Consider the following 18,281-nt stretch of genomic DNA (forward strand, 5'->3'; position numbering starts at 1 on the left):
TCATATCAGAAAATGGGGAGATCATGGAGACCTGGGGATTATTGTGGATTATTTTGTGTGGCCCATAATGCCAGGCGGTCTAAGAACTTCAATGTGGAAGCTGGAAGCAGACACAGAACACGTTTTGCAGATTTAGAATTTAGACGAAATTTTGCAATAAAATGTCCTTTCAAGCTTCACCACAGACAAATATCGCCCCTCCAGGTACTCAAGGCAATGTTATGCCAGGTTTTCCTTCTTCTTCTGGCTTGCCACCGCCTCCAACATTTCCTGCGTTTCAAAATACTCCACCGACTGGACCAAGTCAACCAGGTATTATTATAAATGAAATCGGGTTTATTGTATTAATATGGAAAGAACTTTATATTATCATCAGCACAGTGGTATTTGATTTTTTCTGAAAGAAGAGGTCTTGATATCTGTAAATAGTCTTTGATCAAGAGCTATTTTTGATCAAAGATTACAAGTGGTTGCTGTTGCAGTGACAATGTACTACGTTTTATCCTTTGTAAGATTGTGCTGTTAATATGATTGTATAAAAGTCAATGCAAATCATATGATCAACAGAATAACAATTATCATGATCTTTTCAAGGGATTTTGGAAGCTGGCCCTGAGCTATTTGGCCAATGGCCCAGTTATGATATCTTGTACTTACCTTTGTGGTAATTTTACTGCATGTTAGTCAGTCTGGTGTAGGAGGGAATACCAGCTTCTTGCCAAATATTATCTAGGAAACATTCAGATTGTGTGGGTTTTATAGACATAGACGTGTTATTGAGATAAACTATTGTTAGATGGTTTGATACAATTAATATGTCTTCCCTTTCATAGGTGGTCCTGGCTTTACTAATAGTTCAGGGGTAAGTTATTTCATGTTTTTTCTCATCTGAAAGATATGTGCTTCAGCTGCACTGTTGAGATTTTGTGATACATCAAGATATCATGATAATTTTCTGAATGTTGGTTGGTGGATTGTTTTCAATTGACACAAAGTACATTTTTTATGTTTATGCGTAGCAAAATCAGTCAGGACAACGGCCGCATTTTGCTAAGAAGCACAATGATTATAATGACAAAAGAAATTTTCAACAGGTGAGAAAATAAGTATATTAACAGGTTTGATTCATTGCTGGGAATCCTACTGTAACTGTAAGCCATAGTTAAAAAAATCATTTGCCACAGGAAATCACAGGAAATTCCTGTTATATATCTTATAGTACAGGAAGGAAAACATATTATATGACCCTTGTCTTGACTTGCTTGTCTGAAATAGTCTGGAGTAATAATATTTTGCGTTATGCCCAGCTTAGTGATATGGCATAAACAATAGAGCTAAACTAATAGAAGAAAAATAATTTCATGTAGAGTTACAGACCTCCAAACAGTGACAAGCCAACAGTAACGGTGTTTGTAGGTAATATTACTGAACATGCAAGTGATGCCCTCGTTAGACAATTGTTAATGGTATGTACATAATGTTTTGAAGTCTCAATGATATAAATATACTTTAGTTCTGAAATCACCTGACAACTATAATGATTAATGTGCAAAAATATTTAAAATTGATTTGAAATAATCATTTTTCAAACTAATGTTTGAATATTTGTTTGTCAGAAATGCGGCATTGTTGTTAATTGGAAACGTGTTCAGGGAGCTGATGGAAAATTGCAAGGTGAGGCACGTAGATTGTTGAAAGAGGAAATCTGGTATCAGAATCTTATAAGCTGGTACCAAAGTTGCCTGGTATTAGACAGAATAAAATACTAAGGTGGGAGTCTGTTGTCATGCAAAAAATGCTCATATCTAATGTTCTTTAAAATCCAGCATTTGGCTTCTGTGAATATGTCGATCCAGAAACTGGTTTAAGAGCCATCAGGCTTCTTCATGATTTGACATTTGGAGAGAAAAACTTAGTTGTAAGTCACTTAACATTATTCTGTACATGCAAGCGCTTGGACCTTCATTGATGAAGCAAATATTTTTAGGTGAAAGTTGACCAAAAAACAAAAGAAATGCTTGATGAATACAAAAAGAAAAAAGCAAGTGCTGAAAACGTGAGTTGTGATGGAAATGAGATGTGATTTGGAAATGCTAATATTTGTGTTGTTTTGTGATCAACAAAGGCCAAGATTACTGTAGAGTACCTACTAGTCTACTTGTGTTTTTTTGTCTAATTTTTATGGTTCTTTTTTCATTTTAGAAAGAATTACAAGATGGGAAAGAAGAATTAGATGAAGCTACAAAGGTAATAGAAAATTCTTTAGTGTTTTGTTCTTTTTATAGATGCTTAGAACTGCCTTTACTGTGATAGTCCCCTTCCATTTTAAAAAGTGTAAGACAAATTATTTATTGTTTAGAATCAGGATGCAGAGGTCCAAAAATCTATCGCTGGATTATTGAGTGAAAATTCTGATGTTCTTTCTGGAAAATTTAAAGGTTTAATATATTTATTTCTTGACATATCATGTTGTTGATGGTGACTTCTGCTTCCATTGATTCTATCGCAATATGTTTAGCTTCATAAGCTACATAATTTTTGACATTTTTTTCCATCTTAGCTCCTGTGTCAAAATGGAGACAGACACACAGTGGAAGTGAGGTAATAGTTTCTCCTATCACACACATGCAGTATTATTATTAAAAGCTGGTATCCCCAACATTTCTGCTAATTGTATGTGTACTTCCACTGGTCATCCTGGGGGACCAGAAAATGATTAAAATTAGAACTGACAGGGCAAATTTGATGGGTGAGGACTTTAATTGATGAATTAATTTGATTTGAACAGGAAAATTTAGAAGGTTTGGGTATGGATAAGGACAAGAAACATCTCATTTCCAAAGAGATCCGTTCCTTTCGAGATACATACAAGGTGAGACATGCTCTTTTTCAACTCTTTATTCATGTTTTTATATGCTTTATATATTCATATTGCAAGTAACAATATGCTGTAGTCTATGATCTTTAGATGTAAATGTAGACATATAACTTATATAACTTTAAAAATCTGCTCTGTAATCTGTACTTAGTTTGGGTTAAACTTTATTCATATTAAGAAAAAGTATGCACTGGCAAAACCACGGACTGTGGCATGAATTAAAAACCATTTCGAATTTTTTTATGGTATTCATGAGCACAACTGGGCTGAATGCATTTAATTTTATACATATTAGTTATTCAACTTGTTTGAGGCTAATCAGGAATACTTAACAATGGCTGTATTATTGCCTACATAACAGTTACTGTGTCGAGCTGGTGATATTTTGAGAAAATATGGAACAGTTTTGTCATAATTCCTCTCTTAGGCTCTGCGGTTGGGTAAGTTACCTGACTAGTTTACAGTCGAAAAAATTCTTACAGTAAAAATAATTAAGAGTAGCAATATAGTGGCAACTTGATGTACGACAGCTTCTGATCTTTTGCAGTTCAAATCAGGTATGACAATTATTCTATCATCTGTTTACTTTTCACAGCTGTTGTCAATGTAACATTTATTGGATTACTTTTTAGATTTACCTTAAGATGTTTGTCTTAAAACTCATTGATTTTTGCTTTTACTTCACAGGTTTAATGTTAGCTATTTTTTATTATGTCTATCATTGTTAATTGATGAATTGCTGTTTGTTTTTACAGGTTTTTTGATAGTTTATTTAACCCAGTAACACTATGATAACTTTGAAAATTTTTAGAGACTTTCCATTGTCTAGGCTGCTGTGAATATTCCTCTAAATATTCAACTAATTATGTTGTTTTTGTTTATTTTTTAGCGTGTTTGTTTACTGTTTGCTGTTTATGTGTATGTCCTAGTGACAGATTAAGCAACAGTGCATTGTCTAAACGTAAATCCAATGACTTTTAGGACTCACAGAAACAGCAGCGAGACAAGGATGACACGGAAGAAGACAGGAATAGAGATCGTGAAAGACAACGGGAGCGAAGTCCTCCTGAGAGGGAGAGGAGTAAGAGTCTGGAGAGAAACACAAAAGATCGTGGTGAAGGACGCTCAAGAAGTCGCAGCAAGGAACGTGATAGGGACACTAGAGATCGCGAAAGGGAAAATAGGGATAGAGATAGGGAACGTGATAGGGATAGGAGGGATCGTGACAGGGATAGGAGGTGAGTACTGTATGGAAATTATATATCTGTGTATTGCATTCGATGCGCCAGTAACTGATGAATGGCTTAACCAGGGATCGTGATGGTGGAGATAGGAGGGAACGAGAAGGCAGGGATGGTAAGGGATCATTGAGGTCAAACAGGGATAGGGAAATGGACGAAGATGACTCGTACGAAAGGCGGAAACGCGAGAGGCGACAAAAAGAACGGAGTCAGGCTTATGTCGAGGTTGGTTGAGATCTTCGATGTTTGATGAGAGGCGGGATGTTTGTATGTTTTCAACACTTGCTCAGTGTTTCTCCTTCATTGCTTTTCAGCGGTTGAAGGCCTGGGAAACACGAGAGAGGAAGAAACAGCGTGAATACGATCGGGAGTTGGAGAAAGAAAGAGAAAACGACAGCGAACAGGTGAATAAAACTAATCATGTTAGATGTTATGTAATAATGAAGAATAGCTTGGAGCCAGGGGGTGAGTCCGTGTTGTAAGCTTAAGAGAAAATTTACGAGTCTCTAAAAATGTTTCCAGGCACGAGAGAAGAAGCACTTGTTAGAATTCTTGGAAGATTACGACGATGATCAGGATGATCCAAAATACTACAGGTATTCTATCAGTAGAAATGATTTTCTTGTGAGAGTTTTCACTGAACAACCTAATATTCGCCTCAACCCTAATCCAACTTTCACAGAGGAAGCTCGTTTGATCGCCGACGTCAGGCTCGTATTCAAGAAATGGAAATCGATGAAAAAGATAAACAACGAGAGTTGGAGGAAATTGAAGAAATAAGAAAGAGACTGGGAGACAGAGCTGTAGAACCTGAGTCAGAAGAAGAACCAATGGTATGTCAGAATATTCCTTTCATTTTTGTCTCATATTCAGAGAGATAAAGAAATAGGTACAGCTTTGGACGAGCTCTGAGGATAGGTTTTTTGTTGGGCATCCAAAGCAGTATATATCTCATAAGGAGAAGGTGGGCTCTCCTTCTGTTTCGGGTAATGGTAACTAATCCAGATCATTTCAGGAAGAAGAGCCGGAGCCTGAACCCGAGCCTGAACCAAGACCGACCTTACAAGCAACATTTAAACCTGCAGTTGCTCCAGTAAGTTTAAGTTGTATGTTCAATACATTTCATGAAAAACCTCATGTAAAATATCATGTAAAATATCGTTTAATTGCTTTAGGTGGTCGAGTCAGCACCTAAAGTGGTATCACCACAATATCACTCACCTGTGAATATCCCCCCTGTCAATCAAAATCACAAACCAAAAGCACCAGAAATCCCGCAAACCGAAGTCGATGGTCCAGAAGTCGCTCAGAAGAAAACGTTTGTCTTTGAAATGAAATCCAAAGGACCAGTGGTATGTCAGTCACCTCACAAGTCCTCTCGTAAAATATCATTGAACCAGGAATACGTTTGGTTAAATGTATCTTTTCTTTCGCCCAGGGTTCGACGAACTCCAACAGAAAGAAGCTGGAAGCAGTGTTTAACAGCGAAGAGGAATCCTCATCTATGCAAAACCCAAAACGTAAACTCATTCCCTTAGATTATTCTGAGGAGGAAAAGAAAGCCGTTGCTACTGCGAAAAGTGCAGAGCAGAAGAAGAAAAGCATTAAATCACTCATAGAGAGAATTCCCACGGCTAAAAATGAACTGTTTACCTATCCACTTGATTGGGAATGTGTTGACCAGGTATGATTGGTTGTTTCACATCAGATTGGCAATCTTATTGCTGTTCAATTCTATCGCTAAATGTCTGGTGAGAAAGATGAACATCAGTTGTTGAATTGATCGCTTTGGATTATTGAAGGCTGATAATGTGGTCTCGTTGTTTTCTTTAGAGTTTAATAGATCGTAGGATACGACCCTGGGTAAATAAAAAAATTGTGGAATACATTGGAGAAGAGGAGCCTAGTCTCGTTGATTTCATGTGCACCAAGGTATTTCTAAAACCTCGCATAATTCTGCCTCTAGGAGAGGAGCAGTTCAGAAATAAACGGAGTAGGTTTGTGTCCATCCTAATTCTTGATATGTTATTATAATTCCAGCTCCTAGCACGAAGTCAACCTGATAGCATCCTTCATGACGTATCCATGGTAAGTGCTGTGATACTTCATATAACAACTGCCTAAAATAGACAAAACACTTCTCGACGTTTCGACCTGAGGGTCTTCGTCAGGAGAGTTAGTATGTTATACCACATTTGATGCTAAGTTGTTTGAAGACGCTGCCACGTTGCTCCCTGGTTATACTTTGATATTTCATGTTATAAAACAGTGTTGTGGCTCCAGCAGGTTAATCGTCGATAGAGCATCTACATACCATTTCAACCACGAAGATTTCGAGGGTTGCTTTTAATAGCGGAAAGTTCTGATCTAATTCATTTATCTTCGTCAGGTTTTAGACGACGAAGCTGAGGTATTTGTCGTTAAGATGTGGAGACTTCTTATTTATGAAACTGAAGCAAAGAAGATAGGCCTGGTTAAGTAAATTATGTCATCATTTTCTTATCCAAAGTCAACCGTTTTGTTTCAAGTACTGTTGCAAGTGTTGTTGTCTAAACGAACAAATATTTTGCCAACATTTGGCAGTTTATGAATTATCGGCCGCGAAATAGGAAGAGGAACGGTTTCTGATAAGTCATTGGCCGTGAAACAAATTTGTTGCAAAGCAGCTCTACAGTAACAGAAAAGGTTCAGAGTTTGGGAAGGGGGTTGACTCAATGGAAAGGATTATTTATATACCTTTAAGGTTTATTGGGTTTTTCAAAGCAAGAAACCGTTCAGTTCTAGTAAATTATAAATCTAAAACGCAGATTCTACAGCCATAAAATCACGTCTACAAGAAACACTACTTCACTAATTAACTTCTGTAAATACAGTTCAAATGAAACACACACACAATCGACGTTTGTGAATGTATTAAAAAACTTTGTGTCATTGCTTTTATTAAAGAATAAACCGGTTGAACGGTCTTAAAATATTGATTCTACGAAGTTTTCTTGGAATTGGGTTTTTCTTTCTTCGTGCGAAGCTCGACCTCCATTATTACTTGAACTAAACAATACGTGATTGCAAAAATACGTAATGACCTCCATATTCCACCTGAAAAAAGGAAAATATTATTGGTTAAAACAAACCTTGTCTGGATAGTAGAACTTAGGCAGGGTCGTAACTAGAACGATAATTGGGGGGGTGTTTATTCATATATTCAGTTCTGCCCGACGGATTTCTATTGCGAGCTATTGCACTTACAAAAGAAATCCGTCGGGCAGAACTGAATATATGAATAAACACCCCCCAATTATCGTTCTAGTTACGGCCCTGATTACTTAGGAGGTCAACTAACTATAGTCAGGTAGCAGTCTGGCTATAGCCACAAACACAGATAGAGGTTAATAGGGATGACATTACCCACAGGAATGCCTATGAAGTTCCTCTCACTCATGTACCTTTGATGAATATAACTTGAAGATAAGCTACTACAGATTGGTAACCCACGAGGAACACACAGTTACTCAATATTGCTGGAAGAATACTCATTACTCCACCAATACCATGAAGACGTCTGGTTGCAGATGGTGAGAGAATTTCGTACTACAAGTTGTAAAACATGATTTCGTAAGGAAATGGTCTCGTTGTGGTCGTATAAAATACATTTTTGTCTCAACCTGTAGATGCTGAAGTGTTTTAGTTTTGGATAATTTTGCAGCCATAGCCTCAGCAAATACGCCCAGCCATTGTGAGACGGCCCAATATAAAAGATAATCATACGCCCCGTGCCAATAATACACGTAACCAAAAGTTGACACTGAACTGATGATTTGTCTTAAGATACCATTCCTCGAACCACCGAGCGGGATATAAATATATCTGCAATAGAAATGTTCTGAACATGAATGTACTTGATAGTAGTAACGTAAGCTAATGCTCACACAATTGTCTGTATAAACAAGACATAAATAGCAATGATATGAGTTGAAGAAGACATAAGTCATACTTCATTAACCAGTTGTGTAGTCCTTTGTCAAATGTTCTACATAAAACAAAGAAAACATTGTTTGAACATACAGGATACTGGAATTGTGTTTGGACAGCCTGATAGATACAAGCCACGCAGCAGAATACTACTCCCTACACAAGGGTAGACAGACCACTATGACATTTTTCAGCCTAGGGTTCAAACACAGGGGTCCATGTACTTACTTCCACATGACAGTAAATGTATAAATATTCCAGACACATTTAGGTATATCAGGTGGTGATACGCCGTCCAATCTCGAGAACATTCCAGCAACTCGATAAAACACCACATATTTAATAGAAAATAGCAATATTAGTGTGTACATCAGGCCTGTCGACATCAGAAATGGGACGTTTTCAATGATATATGGATCTCGTCCAAGTGAGGTGATGTACAGGTAGTGGTAGCTTAACTCCATGACCATGTACCAGAAGCCAGTTCTGATAGCATCCCAAAGAAACGAACCAAGAATTTCTCTAGACAATGGCTTTGGAGGCTTGTTTATCTGAAATGGTAAAAAAGCCAATATGCAGTCAAGGTTGAAGAACATAAAAATAGGTACACCATGCACCCATCTGACATCATCACATTTTTGAGAAATAAACCAATATATAATTAAAGTGTTAAGTTCTCCATGCCTGTTCGTAAAATGTGTCATAAAGCACAACGGGTCCATTACAAAATAGTGGCAAATATAGATTATATCCCAACAAGTCCATGAAACCATATTTTGTTTTGTTCTTGTCGGTTTCTTTATTTGCGGCTAAACAACTGTCCAGACAGAAGCTCATTCCCCTTAATTGACACATGAGAGTTGTAAAAAGAACAAAGTCCCCTTCATTTGTATTTCTGTTGAAGGTGTAAAACTATAAAACAAATGAAAGATACATAGATGTGATACTTTTGTACTATTGTCATGTCAATTTTATTGCCTAATCAAAATCATTTAATGTAGAATAACCTGTAATTGTATCAGTCTGTCCACAGAAATGAAAGATATCAACAGCCCCAAACCTACAGACCAGCAGAACAAAGTTGATTTTGTTCTGGCAGCAACATAGTAAACAATGTTATGCGCTATAAACACAAGCGCTGGTTTCCATCCAATACTTATTGAAAGAAATCCTAACTGAAACACAGCAAAGTACAACATTTTGTGCTAAAGAAGAGATATAAGAAGGTATGTAAGCAGTCTTCGTTTGTTTCTTAAACCATTAAATGCAAAAAAAACATTTGGTGGAAACTAATATGTGGCTACCTGTGGAAATAGCCAAGATACTAATCTGTGACCACATGAATGCAGGAATAGTGCTATTACAAGAGGTAGAAATTGACGCGTCCAAAATTGCCATTCAAAGTCAGACTTATCCTGTGGAATATAACATGTATATGAATGACTGCATTCAACAGAACACAAGTAATTCAACAGAACACAATTGTTAAATCTGCAAACAAACCTTCTTTCGTCCAAAAAATGACCACCCTTCATCAAAATCTTCCAAATACAACTCTCCTGGCTTTTCTGTGGAAATCAAGATAAATATTGGAGCATAAGGCAGGGGACCAACTTTATACACAAACCTGTGCAACAGACACTACTCTCTCCTGGAGAGGGTCTGGTCACACCTTCTCCCGCCCCTTCATCTGTAAAACAATACCAATATGGGTAACCTGATCATGCAGCTGGCATGGAACCACATATACTTGTCTTAATAAGGACTATTGACCTGATGTTCCTTCATGGTAAACAAATCCTACAGTGTTAACCATGCACTGTCTTCATCTATTTACAAATCCTCACTCATCAAGATAATTTCTAGGACTTACCAAGGGGAAATAGATATATTTTGTAGACAGCTGTTGTCAAAAAATACAAATAGACTGTAAAGTAAACGAATTTTTCGATAAAAGGCAATTCAGCTTCGGCACCAATTTTTGGTTTCACGACCACCTCTTTAATGTTTTCCTTCGTCATGTCAGTTGAGTTTTCTTTTGAGATATCACTATCAGACTGTTTCTCTTTCTCAGGATTCCTTTCTTTCCGCTTACTCGCCATAATGATAAAATGTTCAACTTTGTTTATACACAAACACACGTATACGAAATCAAGCAGTATATGTGTACAATGATTACTGGTTGTTACGATAAATATCCAATTTCATATGTATGTAAAAGAGTTGCTGTTTGACCTTATTTCAGCTCAAAGTGCTTTCGAGTTCCGCTCGAATGTGAATGGACCAGTTTTGGAAAATCTCCCCCTTGGGCTTACTTCAATACTTGGAAGTCTTTTTAAAATATATCAATGATCGTCCATGTTTATATAACTTTTTTTATAAAATCGATACAGTTGAGTTGTGTAGATAGTGTACTGTAGTATTTGCTGCTTAGTTTTATTGCTACTTTTTTCATTCAAATTGATACTTTACAGGTGTTATCAACACAGATTATGTAAACAATGCTTTTGATTGGTTTATTTAATGGACGACTCTGATTGGTCAGGAGAATAGGATATATTTCGTAGAATGTTCCCGCAGGATTTTTCTTCGGGGGTTCTTTCTCGTATGTGTCTTGAGACAACATGTTGCTCGTATCTTCTTTAGGAAAAATTTTCAGCTCCTGTGCAAGAAATGCATTGCGTCCCAGGAGTTTAACTCGCTTTATGCATTCAGAATCTGGAAAATGTTTGGTGAATGATGTTGAATTGTATTATGAAAAAGTAGGACAAGGTTCAAAAGTCCTGCTCTGTCTGCCAGGGGCAATGGGCTCCACCAGGACTGACTTTGGCCCGCAACTTGACCAACTGAAAGAGAAGTTTACTGTCGTTGCATTTGATCCAAGAGGCTATGGCAAGTCTATACCACCAAAGAGAGATTTTCCACTAGACTTTTATCACAGAGATGCTGATGATGCAGTTGGACTGATGGAACAACTGGGTATAATGTACTACTCTCTACTTTATATACTACTCCTCTCTAACATACTGGATGTCTTTCTCTAATAACTCTCAAATTTCGGATGATGCATTACAACACAGCTTCCTCTCAACAGAGCACTTGCTATTATTAGTTTCCAAGAGGGCTGGGATATCCCCATTAGAAGTATGAATACCACCTGTAAATATAACCTATTAATGTATCAAATACTAATAGTTATCATGTAAATAGGTTACAGTAAGTACTCTGTGCTTGGCTGGAGTGATGGTGGCATTTTTGGTCTAATCTTGGCTGGTAAATATCCGAGCAATGTTGACCGTCTTGTTGTGTGGGGATGCAATGCATCAGTGACGAAGGAGGACCTTGATTTATATGAAGCAATAAGAGATGTTTCAAAATGGAACCCAAAGATGAGACAACCGTTGGAAGGTACGAGTTCTCTTCCCAAGCATTTTTACTTCACAATGTATCTTTGAGTTTCATATTTAATAATTTTCCCATTAGACCTGTATGGTGATGGGGTGCAAGGTTTATGGGATGGTTGGATTGATAGTTTGACAAGTATTTTCAACGAATGTGAGGGCAATCTTTGCAAGGAGCTTTTACCAAAAATAATTTGCCCTACATTGATAATTCATGGTGAAAAAGACCCCCTTGTTCCATCATTTCATCCGCAATATATTCATAAGAATCTGAAAGGATCCATTCTACATCTCATGCCTGAAGGACGGCACAATTTACATCTAAGATTTGCTGAAGAATTTAACAAATATGTGACAGATTTTTGTAAAGAATAAGAGTTATTATTATTATTGATCTGATTTTCATGTTGTACCAGCTGCTGCTGTATATTAACTGATATTTTTTACTGTAAAGACAGAAATAAAATTATGCTTTGAATAATGAGAATTAACTTCGTTCCTGCTGTGTGTCTCTGAATTTCTTCATTGAGAAATAAAATAAATAGATTTCACCTCATTCACTGTTACGGCCGACTTTGTGAAGAAACGCAGTAGAATCGCCTAAAAAATTGTTTTTTTCAAGAAAGTTTATAGTTCATAGAGCAAAAAATAAATTATTAAAAAATAGCAACAATTGCAATTGGACAATGGAATGGCGACAGCAAGAATGACGTGATCGCAGCAGCGCTCGTAAAATACATGGCGGAGTTTGGCGGAGTTTTTATATTTTTTGTTTAGCGACAGAAAATGGAAATAATGAATGACGTGAAGACGCTTTCTTCCGACCCATTTGGTAAGTTTAAATTATAGGCTGTTAACTGTTCTTTTCTTTTATTTTTGAACCGCAAATATGTGAAATTAATGCTGTAGACGACCTGGAAATTGTCGACAAGCAAGTCTTCATCTCGGTCTTAAAATTATGCATGGTCTTGTTTAACACTTGGATTGCTTTTTCGGCCAAGCAAACATCTCTATCATTACTGTTCACAATTGTTTTTTACATAAATACTAAAACATTTTGTAAAGTTCGCTAATCAGTTTCCTATAGCGACTAACATGAGTTAACACAGTTGTTATATGTGTTCATAGGGTCTGAACTTGATAAAAACGATATTGAAGAAAAGGTTGAAGTTGCACGCGATACTATTGCTGTTCAACAACTGCTAACTCATGTTCCTGATATTGTGATTAATTGTGATCATAAAAAACAAGTTCCTTACGTCGAACAATTTAGAGGAGTTTGTCTTTTTGCAGACATTTCAGGTAAAATTGGCCTTGTTATTTTCTGCATATAATAATAATAGCACTGATAATTTTTACTCTAGTTCCAACGATTTTCCTTAACTTTTAATACGGTTTTATTACAAAATAACGGAGAGTAAAACTGTAGATATGTTCTCTTCAACAGGGTTCACGTCTCTATGTGAAAAGTACAGTTCGCAAACAAGCAGTGACACTGGGACATGTGGAACTGATCAACTCAGTGCTACGTTGAACAATTACTTGGGGAAAATAGTTGAATGTAAGTTTTATTTTAAAAGCTAGTTCTCTTCGAAATATATTTGAGACCGAGTGAAATGTTTTCAGACGCGAATTCCTTGATAAACTTTTACATCTGTGGTTTTGAAATTAATAATTTTATTTCACGGCATGTATATAGTTAAAGGTATTATTTAGTTTAGGTACTACTCGCAATGTTTTTATTTCACCCACACAGGTATTTTACGGAATGGGGGAGACGTTCTAAAGTTTGCAGGTACAACATTGTGAATTGGTATTGTGAGTTGATAAGATTTAACGTCACATTTGGCCGAATTTCAACTATAGTCCGTATAGAAACAGATTATCTTTCTTGCGTGTGTTGATATTTGAATGGCTTTCTCTTGTAGGTGATGCGTTGTTTGCGATTTGGAAGATTGAAAACACTACGCCTAGTATCGTTCCTCTAGTAAACAGCGCAACGATGTGTAGTCTTTCAATTCAAGAAGAATGTGACAACTACATGACTGATGTTGGTGTTTTACTTCGTGTCAAAACAGCCGTGGCTGTCGGGGTATTTTATGTCACGTATGTAGGTCTTTATGACAGCAAGCAGTTTGATATGTCAGGTCCAGCCATCGATGACGCCAATGCCGCAGAGAAATGGGCAGAACCTGGTTCAGTTGTATTGTCTCAACTCGCCTGGGATAATTGTGAACATGCGTTGTTCGCACACGAACTTATTGAAGATGGTCATCACTATAAGGTTAGTTTTACCATAGTCATAGAGGCGCGCAAGTAAAGATAAGTGCCTCGAACTCAACTTATCAAGCTGCACACACTATAGCTGCATGCAGATCCTGTTGAGTCAGATGAACCTGGCTGGAGAAATCTCGGCCAAGAGCCAGGCTTCAATCAGTGCACAATCTGTGTCTTGTAATATCTCACCGCTTCAGTGAAAGTGTTGTGGTTGACAGTGCAATGTATTCACGCCAAGACGCATGCAGCAAACACTGATGACTATAGATAATACACTACGACAATGAAGGTTTATATCTTGCCCCACTGCGCCGAACTTCATTCGACCTCAGTTGCGTTAATCATAATTTTAGGTAATTGGTGTGAAACACCAGGACGCTATACCACCCTGCGAATTTACAAACATGTCGTATTTATTTGGATCAATGTCAGCGGTGCTCACAGCTCATTCTATGCGTCTAACAACACCAAGCATCGCTAAACGAGCCCTCGGACCTCATCTCGGTGACTTCTACGAGAAATATTTCCCGTATTGGAAATGCCCGAAGATCTTCTGTAACACCCGTGCAGGTCGCAAAGAAATGATAGTTGATAAGGTCAAGGTCTCCTCAGGCATTGCTGGACTCATGAGCTATGACCCTGGTAGGTCTTTTTCAAGTATCTCATTATCTTTGTAGCTGGGTTAGTGCTTAGTAGGAGGAGATTAATCTGAGAATGATCTGAGAATAATTGTGGTTGTTCACATTTAACACGATTTCTATATTTTCAGATGCACGTCTGTTGATGTACAGCAAGCTAACTGATGAAGAAGTGGACGATCTGCGAGCTTATGTTCCTAAGCCAGTGTTATATAAAGTATCGTCTCTTCCACCTCATGCTCCCTCAATGCTCTCATTCAATACCCCTCATGCAGTGACTTTGTTTCTTCCCGTAGATCGATCATCATCAAGATCTGGAGTGGTTATCAGAAATGCGCCAGGTGTCCGTGTTGTTCGTCAACATGGCCTTACCACACAATGTTTGTGATGCCGCCCAGGCTGTTCAGAAAGCGTACGAAGTCATTTATGACACTGTTAGACGACTAAAAGGTACGGTTGATCTCTCGAGACAAAAGAAAATACCAACTTTTAACTATTGATGCAATGCTTCCTCATTTTTGCATGACTTCCTTGTCTTACAGGCAACTTGAACAAAGTGTTTTCATTTGATAAGGTATGCATATTGAAAACGAGGTTGAAATCATCTGGCGTTAGACAGCCAGCGAAGCACTACACTTACTTGGAAATGTTAGTCATATAGCTAATGGTTTAGTATGCATTTAGTATAATTAATGGTTTATCTTGTTTCGTCTTTAAGGGCTGTACATTTGTGGTGATATTTGGTCTCCCGGGTGATAAACACGACGATGATCCAGCAAGAGCTGTGATTGCTGGTTACAAAATCATGGAGATACTTCGTACTGTCTTGGAAATAACGTAAGTGCGAATGAAGATGATCTCCATGATTATTCGTCGTGATGTTATATTTTCTCGTATATTTTTAGAAATGAGTCAATTGGGATTACCACAGGACGAGCTTTTTGTGGTGTGGTTGGTCATCTAGACAGACATGAATATACTGGTAGGATTTATCTGTCCTTCCATTCTCTGACCCGTATTTTGTACATCTGGCCGCACTTTCATAGTCACTATTGATGCCCTACTGCCGTGGTCATCATAAAGTCTCTAGCCGCCTCAGTCTGTAATTATTTGAGATCTTGCGTCTATTTGTTTCTCAATTCTTTCCACATGCAGTAATTGGCAGTAAAGTGAACATGGCGGCTCGTCTGATGATGAACTACCCAAGTATTGTGAGTTGTGATGAAGAGACGTATAAAGCTGCCATAACCAAATTGAACAAACAAGATTTCGAATCGCTGCCATTTAAGGAGTTGAAAGGAATTGCCGAGCCAGGCGTCATCAGAGAATACACCAAAGATCACGAGTATGTAATTATTCCGCTGGCCGTGGTTAGTGCGGGGGTGATTGGGTGTGTCTGTCACCCCTGGCTTGACTTCTTCACACTTCACACATTTTACCATTTCACACTCGTTTTTCAACATATTTATGTCAAGATTCTTTTATAGTCGTATTGTTGAAGAAGACGATGACTTTGATTACCCAATTTTAGGTTAGTTGAGATTTAAATCTACGGACGTCTCACCTCTGCAGTAGAGTGATTTGACGTGCATATTGCTGGCGTTATCATGTGCGGTGCAACCTTGCTGGTTGTTTCTGTGAAATGAAACAACCATACGACGCATTATCGCCATGTTGTTATAGCTATATGATCATCCTCACCTGTCTTCAGGCAGAGAGAAAGAGAAGGAGATTTTCCGCAAGTTGCTGCGTGAAATCAAGGCCGAAGACAGTCATTTGGACAGCAAAGGAAAGTTTGTGTTGATTGTTGGAGACACAGGAATTGGAAAGACCCGAGTGTTGGAAGAATTCATGGATACGGCTGAGAATGATGAATTCAGGTTGGCTGTACACTTGAAAATTTCTCAGAAATTACCACTTCGATGTTTTCTCTCATGCGCATGCATGTTCTTTTCAGGATGGATTTCGTGGAAGCTGATATGGCGCATGCGCAGACACCATTCTACATTGTCCAGAATTTGATCACGACACTACTGCAACTGGAAGGTTGCAACTCTGTGAGTGAAAGAGAAGCGAAGATTTTAGACTACATCAATGATGAAGATTTGAAAACTGAACTTTGCTTGCTTAACGATTTACTTGGAACCCACGTACGTTGATAATAAATGTTGCTATTCTGTTTTCTATTCATCCAGTTAATAGTCAATTGTATTTTTACTCGATTACCTTTGTTCCCAGGCACCAGGTCACGCTAAACTGATCCACATGGATGACTCCACAGTCGCAGAACATCAACATATGTTGCTCTTTGAAATTGTTCATCAGGTTCGCCAGTGTCCTGTGATTGTTTACCATTGTAACCATGTGTCCAGAATAGCAAAGGAATTCTCGCCACTGAGTCGTGTGTTCCAAACCATGCATTGTAGAGAATACGTTCCCACAGCTGATTTACGCAGTGACAGGTTGATGTTTGATGTTTTATTTATTGATAGGTTGTGCTCAAGGAACCGTGTATCTTCGCTGTCGAGAATGGTCATTTCATTGACAACGAATCCTGGAACTTCCTTGAGGACTTAGTGAGTGATTCACACGCCGTTCTTCTCATGACCATAAAACCTCTGAATACCATCACTAACTTCCCGGAATCTGCCAAAAGATTGATCTCAGACAGCAAGACTATGAAGATGACTTTAGGTATTGACAATGTCGAAAGGGCTTTTGCGAGGTGTTGCGATGTTGTCGTGTCGGCCTGATGTTGGCGGGATGCGCGGTCATGATGTTGTCACGAGGTTCGCACGATGTGGTCACGAAGTTGACAAGCAAGATAATGCGAGGCGTTGGCACGATGTTGCATGGCTTGAAACATCGAATGAATTTAAGGATTTTTCTCTTCTGATCTTACAACTTGTGCGCTTTATACATGTAGGTGGTTTATCAGCTGATCTCATGATCGACATGGCGTGTCAGTTTCTTGATGTCACATGCATTCCACGTGATCTTGAGACAATCATCCGTGAGAAGAGTCACGGCGTGGCGAGCTGGTGCGAACAACTAGTGAAGGACATGCTATGTTCTAACTATCTAAAGGTAGTTTCAGATAAAGAAGTTATCATACAAGAAGGGAGCGAGATGCCTTCGGAATCCACGAACCTTTCCGAGACTACTCCCCTTCCTAGTTCCCGAACATGTACGCCGATGGTTCCCGAAAGCAACCCGACTTCGACCGAAGATGAGAGCTTCCCATCGCGTCCGGGCTCCGCCATGTCTCGCGCGTCTTTCTCTGGGGCTGTCCCGGGGAACAGGCCGTTATCGGCTTTGCGTCGGAAGAGCATAAACATAGTGAAGGCCTTGACGTCGTTAAGACGTGGCAGCGTCGTTGCAAGTACTGGTGATGATGATGAGCTGGAGGAATACAGAAAACAACGCAGGTAACTGACTTAACAAACTTTCGTTGTGCTGTTCCAGTGCTCTACACCAGTCTGTTCAACCAGCAGGTACAGGTACATCTCAATATTAAAGGAATGCTGGAAGGAATGGAAGAGATTTCTTAGTTGAGAGCTTGCAGTGGAATTTAACGATTTATATTTTGCCATATAGAAACAGCACAGCAGTCAGATTTGAAGACGAGGACATTGATGATAGAATATTCACCGGAAGTGACGCAATACCACTAGAACAACCAGCTTTGTCTCCCTTGGCAACCAACCAAAACGACTGGCCTGCGTCGGAAAGCCGCGAAAGAAGCACCCCGGTTTTGACCCCGATACCTAGATACTTTCTCCCACCGGACTATTTTGTCTACGCGAGCCCCGGCGCATTGACACCGGATATCCACAACATGTGTATAGTCACGCCCGGGCAAGATCTCACCAAAATT

General features: G+C 38.5%; 4 protein-coding genes across 4 annotated transcripts; 3 read left to right on the top strand and 1 right to left on the bottom strand.

Annotated features, from left to right (window-relative positions):
• The first annotated feature begins 85 nt into the window (after nt 1–85).
• LOC114532338 (RNA-binding protein 25-like) lies at nt 86–7,011 on the top strand. Its single transcript, XM_028553822.1, has 22 exons — nt 86–312; nt 834–862; nt 1,020–1,094; nt 1,368–1,466; nt 1,617–1,674; nt 1,827–1,918; nt 1,988–2,056; nt 2,203–2,247; nt 2,360–2,438; nt 2,561–2,601; nt 2,789–2,872; nt 3,860–4,116; nt 4,191–4,344; nt 4,434–4,523; nt 4,642–4,715; nt 4,802–4,952; nt 5,135–5,212; nt 5,295–5,471; nt 5,558–5,803; nt 5,953–6,051; nt 6,160–6,207; nt 6,509–7,011. Exons 1-22 carry the CDS (start codon nt 162–164, stop codon nt 6,599–6,601), a joined length of 2,289 nt encoding a protein of 762 aa, XP_028409623.1. The 5' UTR covers nt 86–161; the 3' UTR covers nt 6,602–7,011.
• A 57-nt stretch (nt 7,012–7,068) lies between these two features.
• On the bottom strand, nt 7,069–10,563 carry LOC114532404 (protein-cysteine N-palmitoyltransferase HHAT-like). Its single transcript, XM_028553897.1, has 10 exons — nt 9,962–10,563; nt 9,592–9,656; nt 9,393–9,503; nt 9,096–9,293; nt 8,773–9,000; nt 8,317–8,639; nt 8,111–8,146; nt 7,782–7,983; nt 7,563–7,707; nt 7,069–7,215 (listed from the first exon to the last, which is right to left on the bottom strand). Exons 1-10 carry the CDS (start codon nt 10,188–10,190, stop codon nt 7,100–7,102), a joined length of 1,653 nt encoding a protein of 550 aa, XP_028409698.1. The 5' UTR covers nt 10,191–10,563; the 3' UTR covers nt 7,069–7,099.
• A 144-nt stretch (nt 10,564–10,707) lies between these two features.
• On the top strand, nt 10,708–11,864 carry LOC114532479 (valacyclovir hydrolase-like). Its single transcript, XM_028553989.1, has 3 exons — nt 10,708–11,067; nt 11,299–11,496; nt 11,572–11,864. The coding sequence occupies exons 1-3, from the start codon at nt 10,713–10,715 to the stop codon at nt 11,862–11,864; spliced, it is 846 nt and encodes a 281-aa protein (XP_028409790.1). The 5' UTR covers nt 10,708–10,712.
• A 411-nt stretch (nt 11,865–12,275) lies between these two features.
• LOC114532339 (adenylate cyclase type 10-like) lies at nt 12,276–17,157 on the top strand. Its single transcript, XM_028553823.1, has 16 exons — nt 12,276–12,321; nt 12,618–12,791; nt 12,937–13,050; nt 13,246–13,284; nt 13,418–13,773; nt 14,120–14,408; nt 14,536–14,621; nt 14,701–14,854; nt 14,947–14,978; nt 15,123–15,241; nt 15,310–15,386; nt 15,560–15,749; nt 16,120–16,284; nt 16,362–16,554; nt 16,643–16,729; nt 16,897–17,157. Exons 1-16 carry the CDS (start codon nt 12,276–12,278, stop codon nt 17,155–17,157), a joined length of 2,382 nt encoding a protein of 793 aa, XP_028409624.1.
• The last annotated feature ends 1,124 nt before the right edge of the window (nt 17,158–18,281 follow it).

Source organism: Dendronephthya gigantea, unplaced genomic scaffold (assembly GCF_004324835.1).
Source record: "Dendronephthya gigantea isolate DGI-Jeju-01 unplaced genomic scaffold, DenGig_1.0 000079F, whole genome shotgun sequence".
Classification (NCBI taxonomy): domain Eukaryota; kingdom Metazoa; phylum Cnidaria; class Anthozoa; order Malacalcyonacea; family Nephtheidae; genus Dendronephthya; species Dendronephthya gigantea.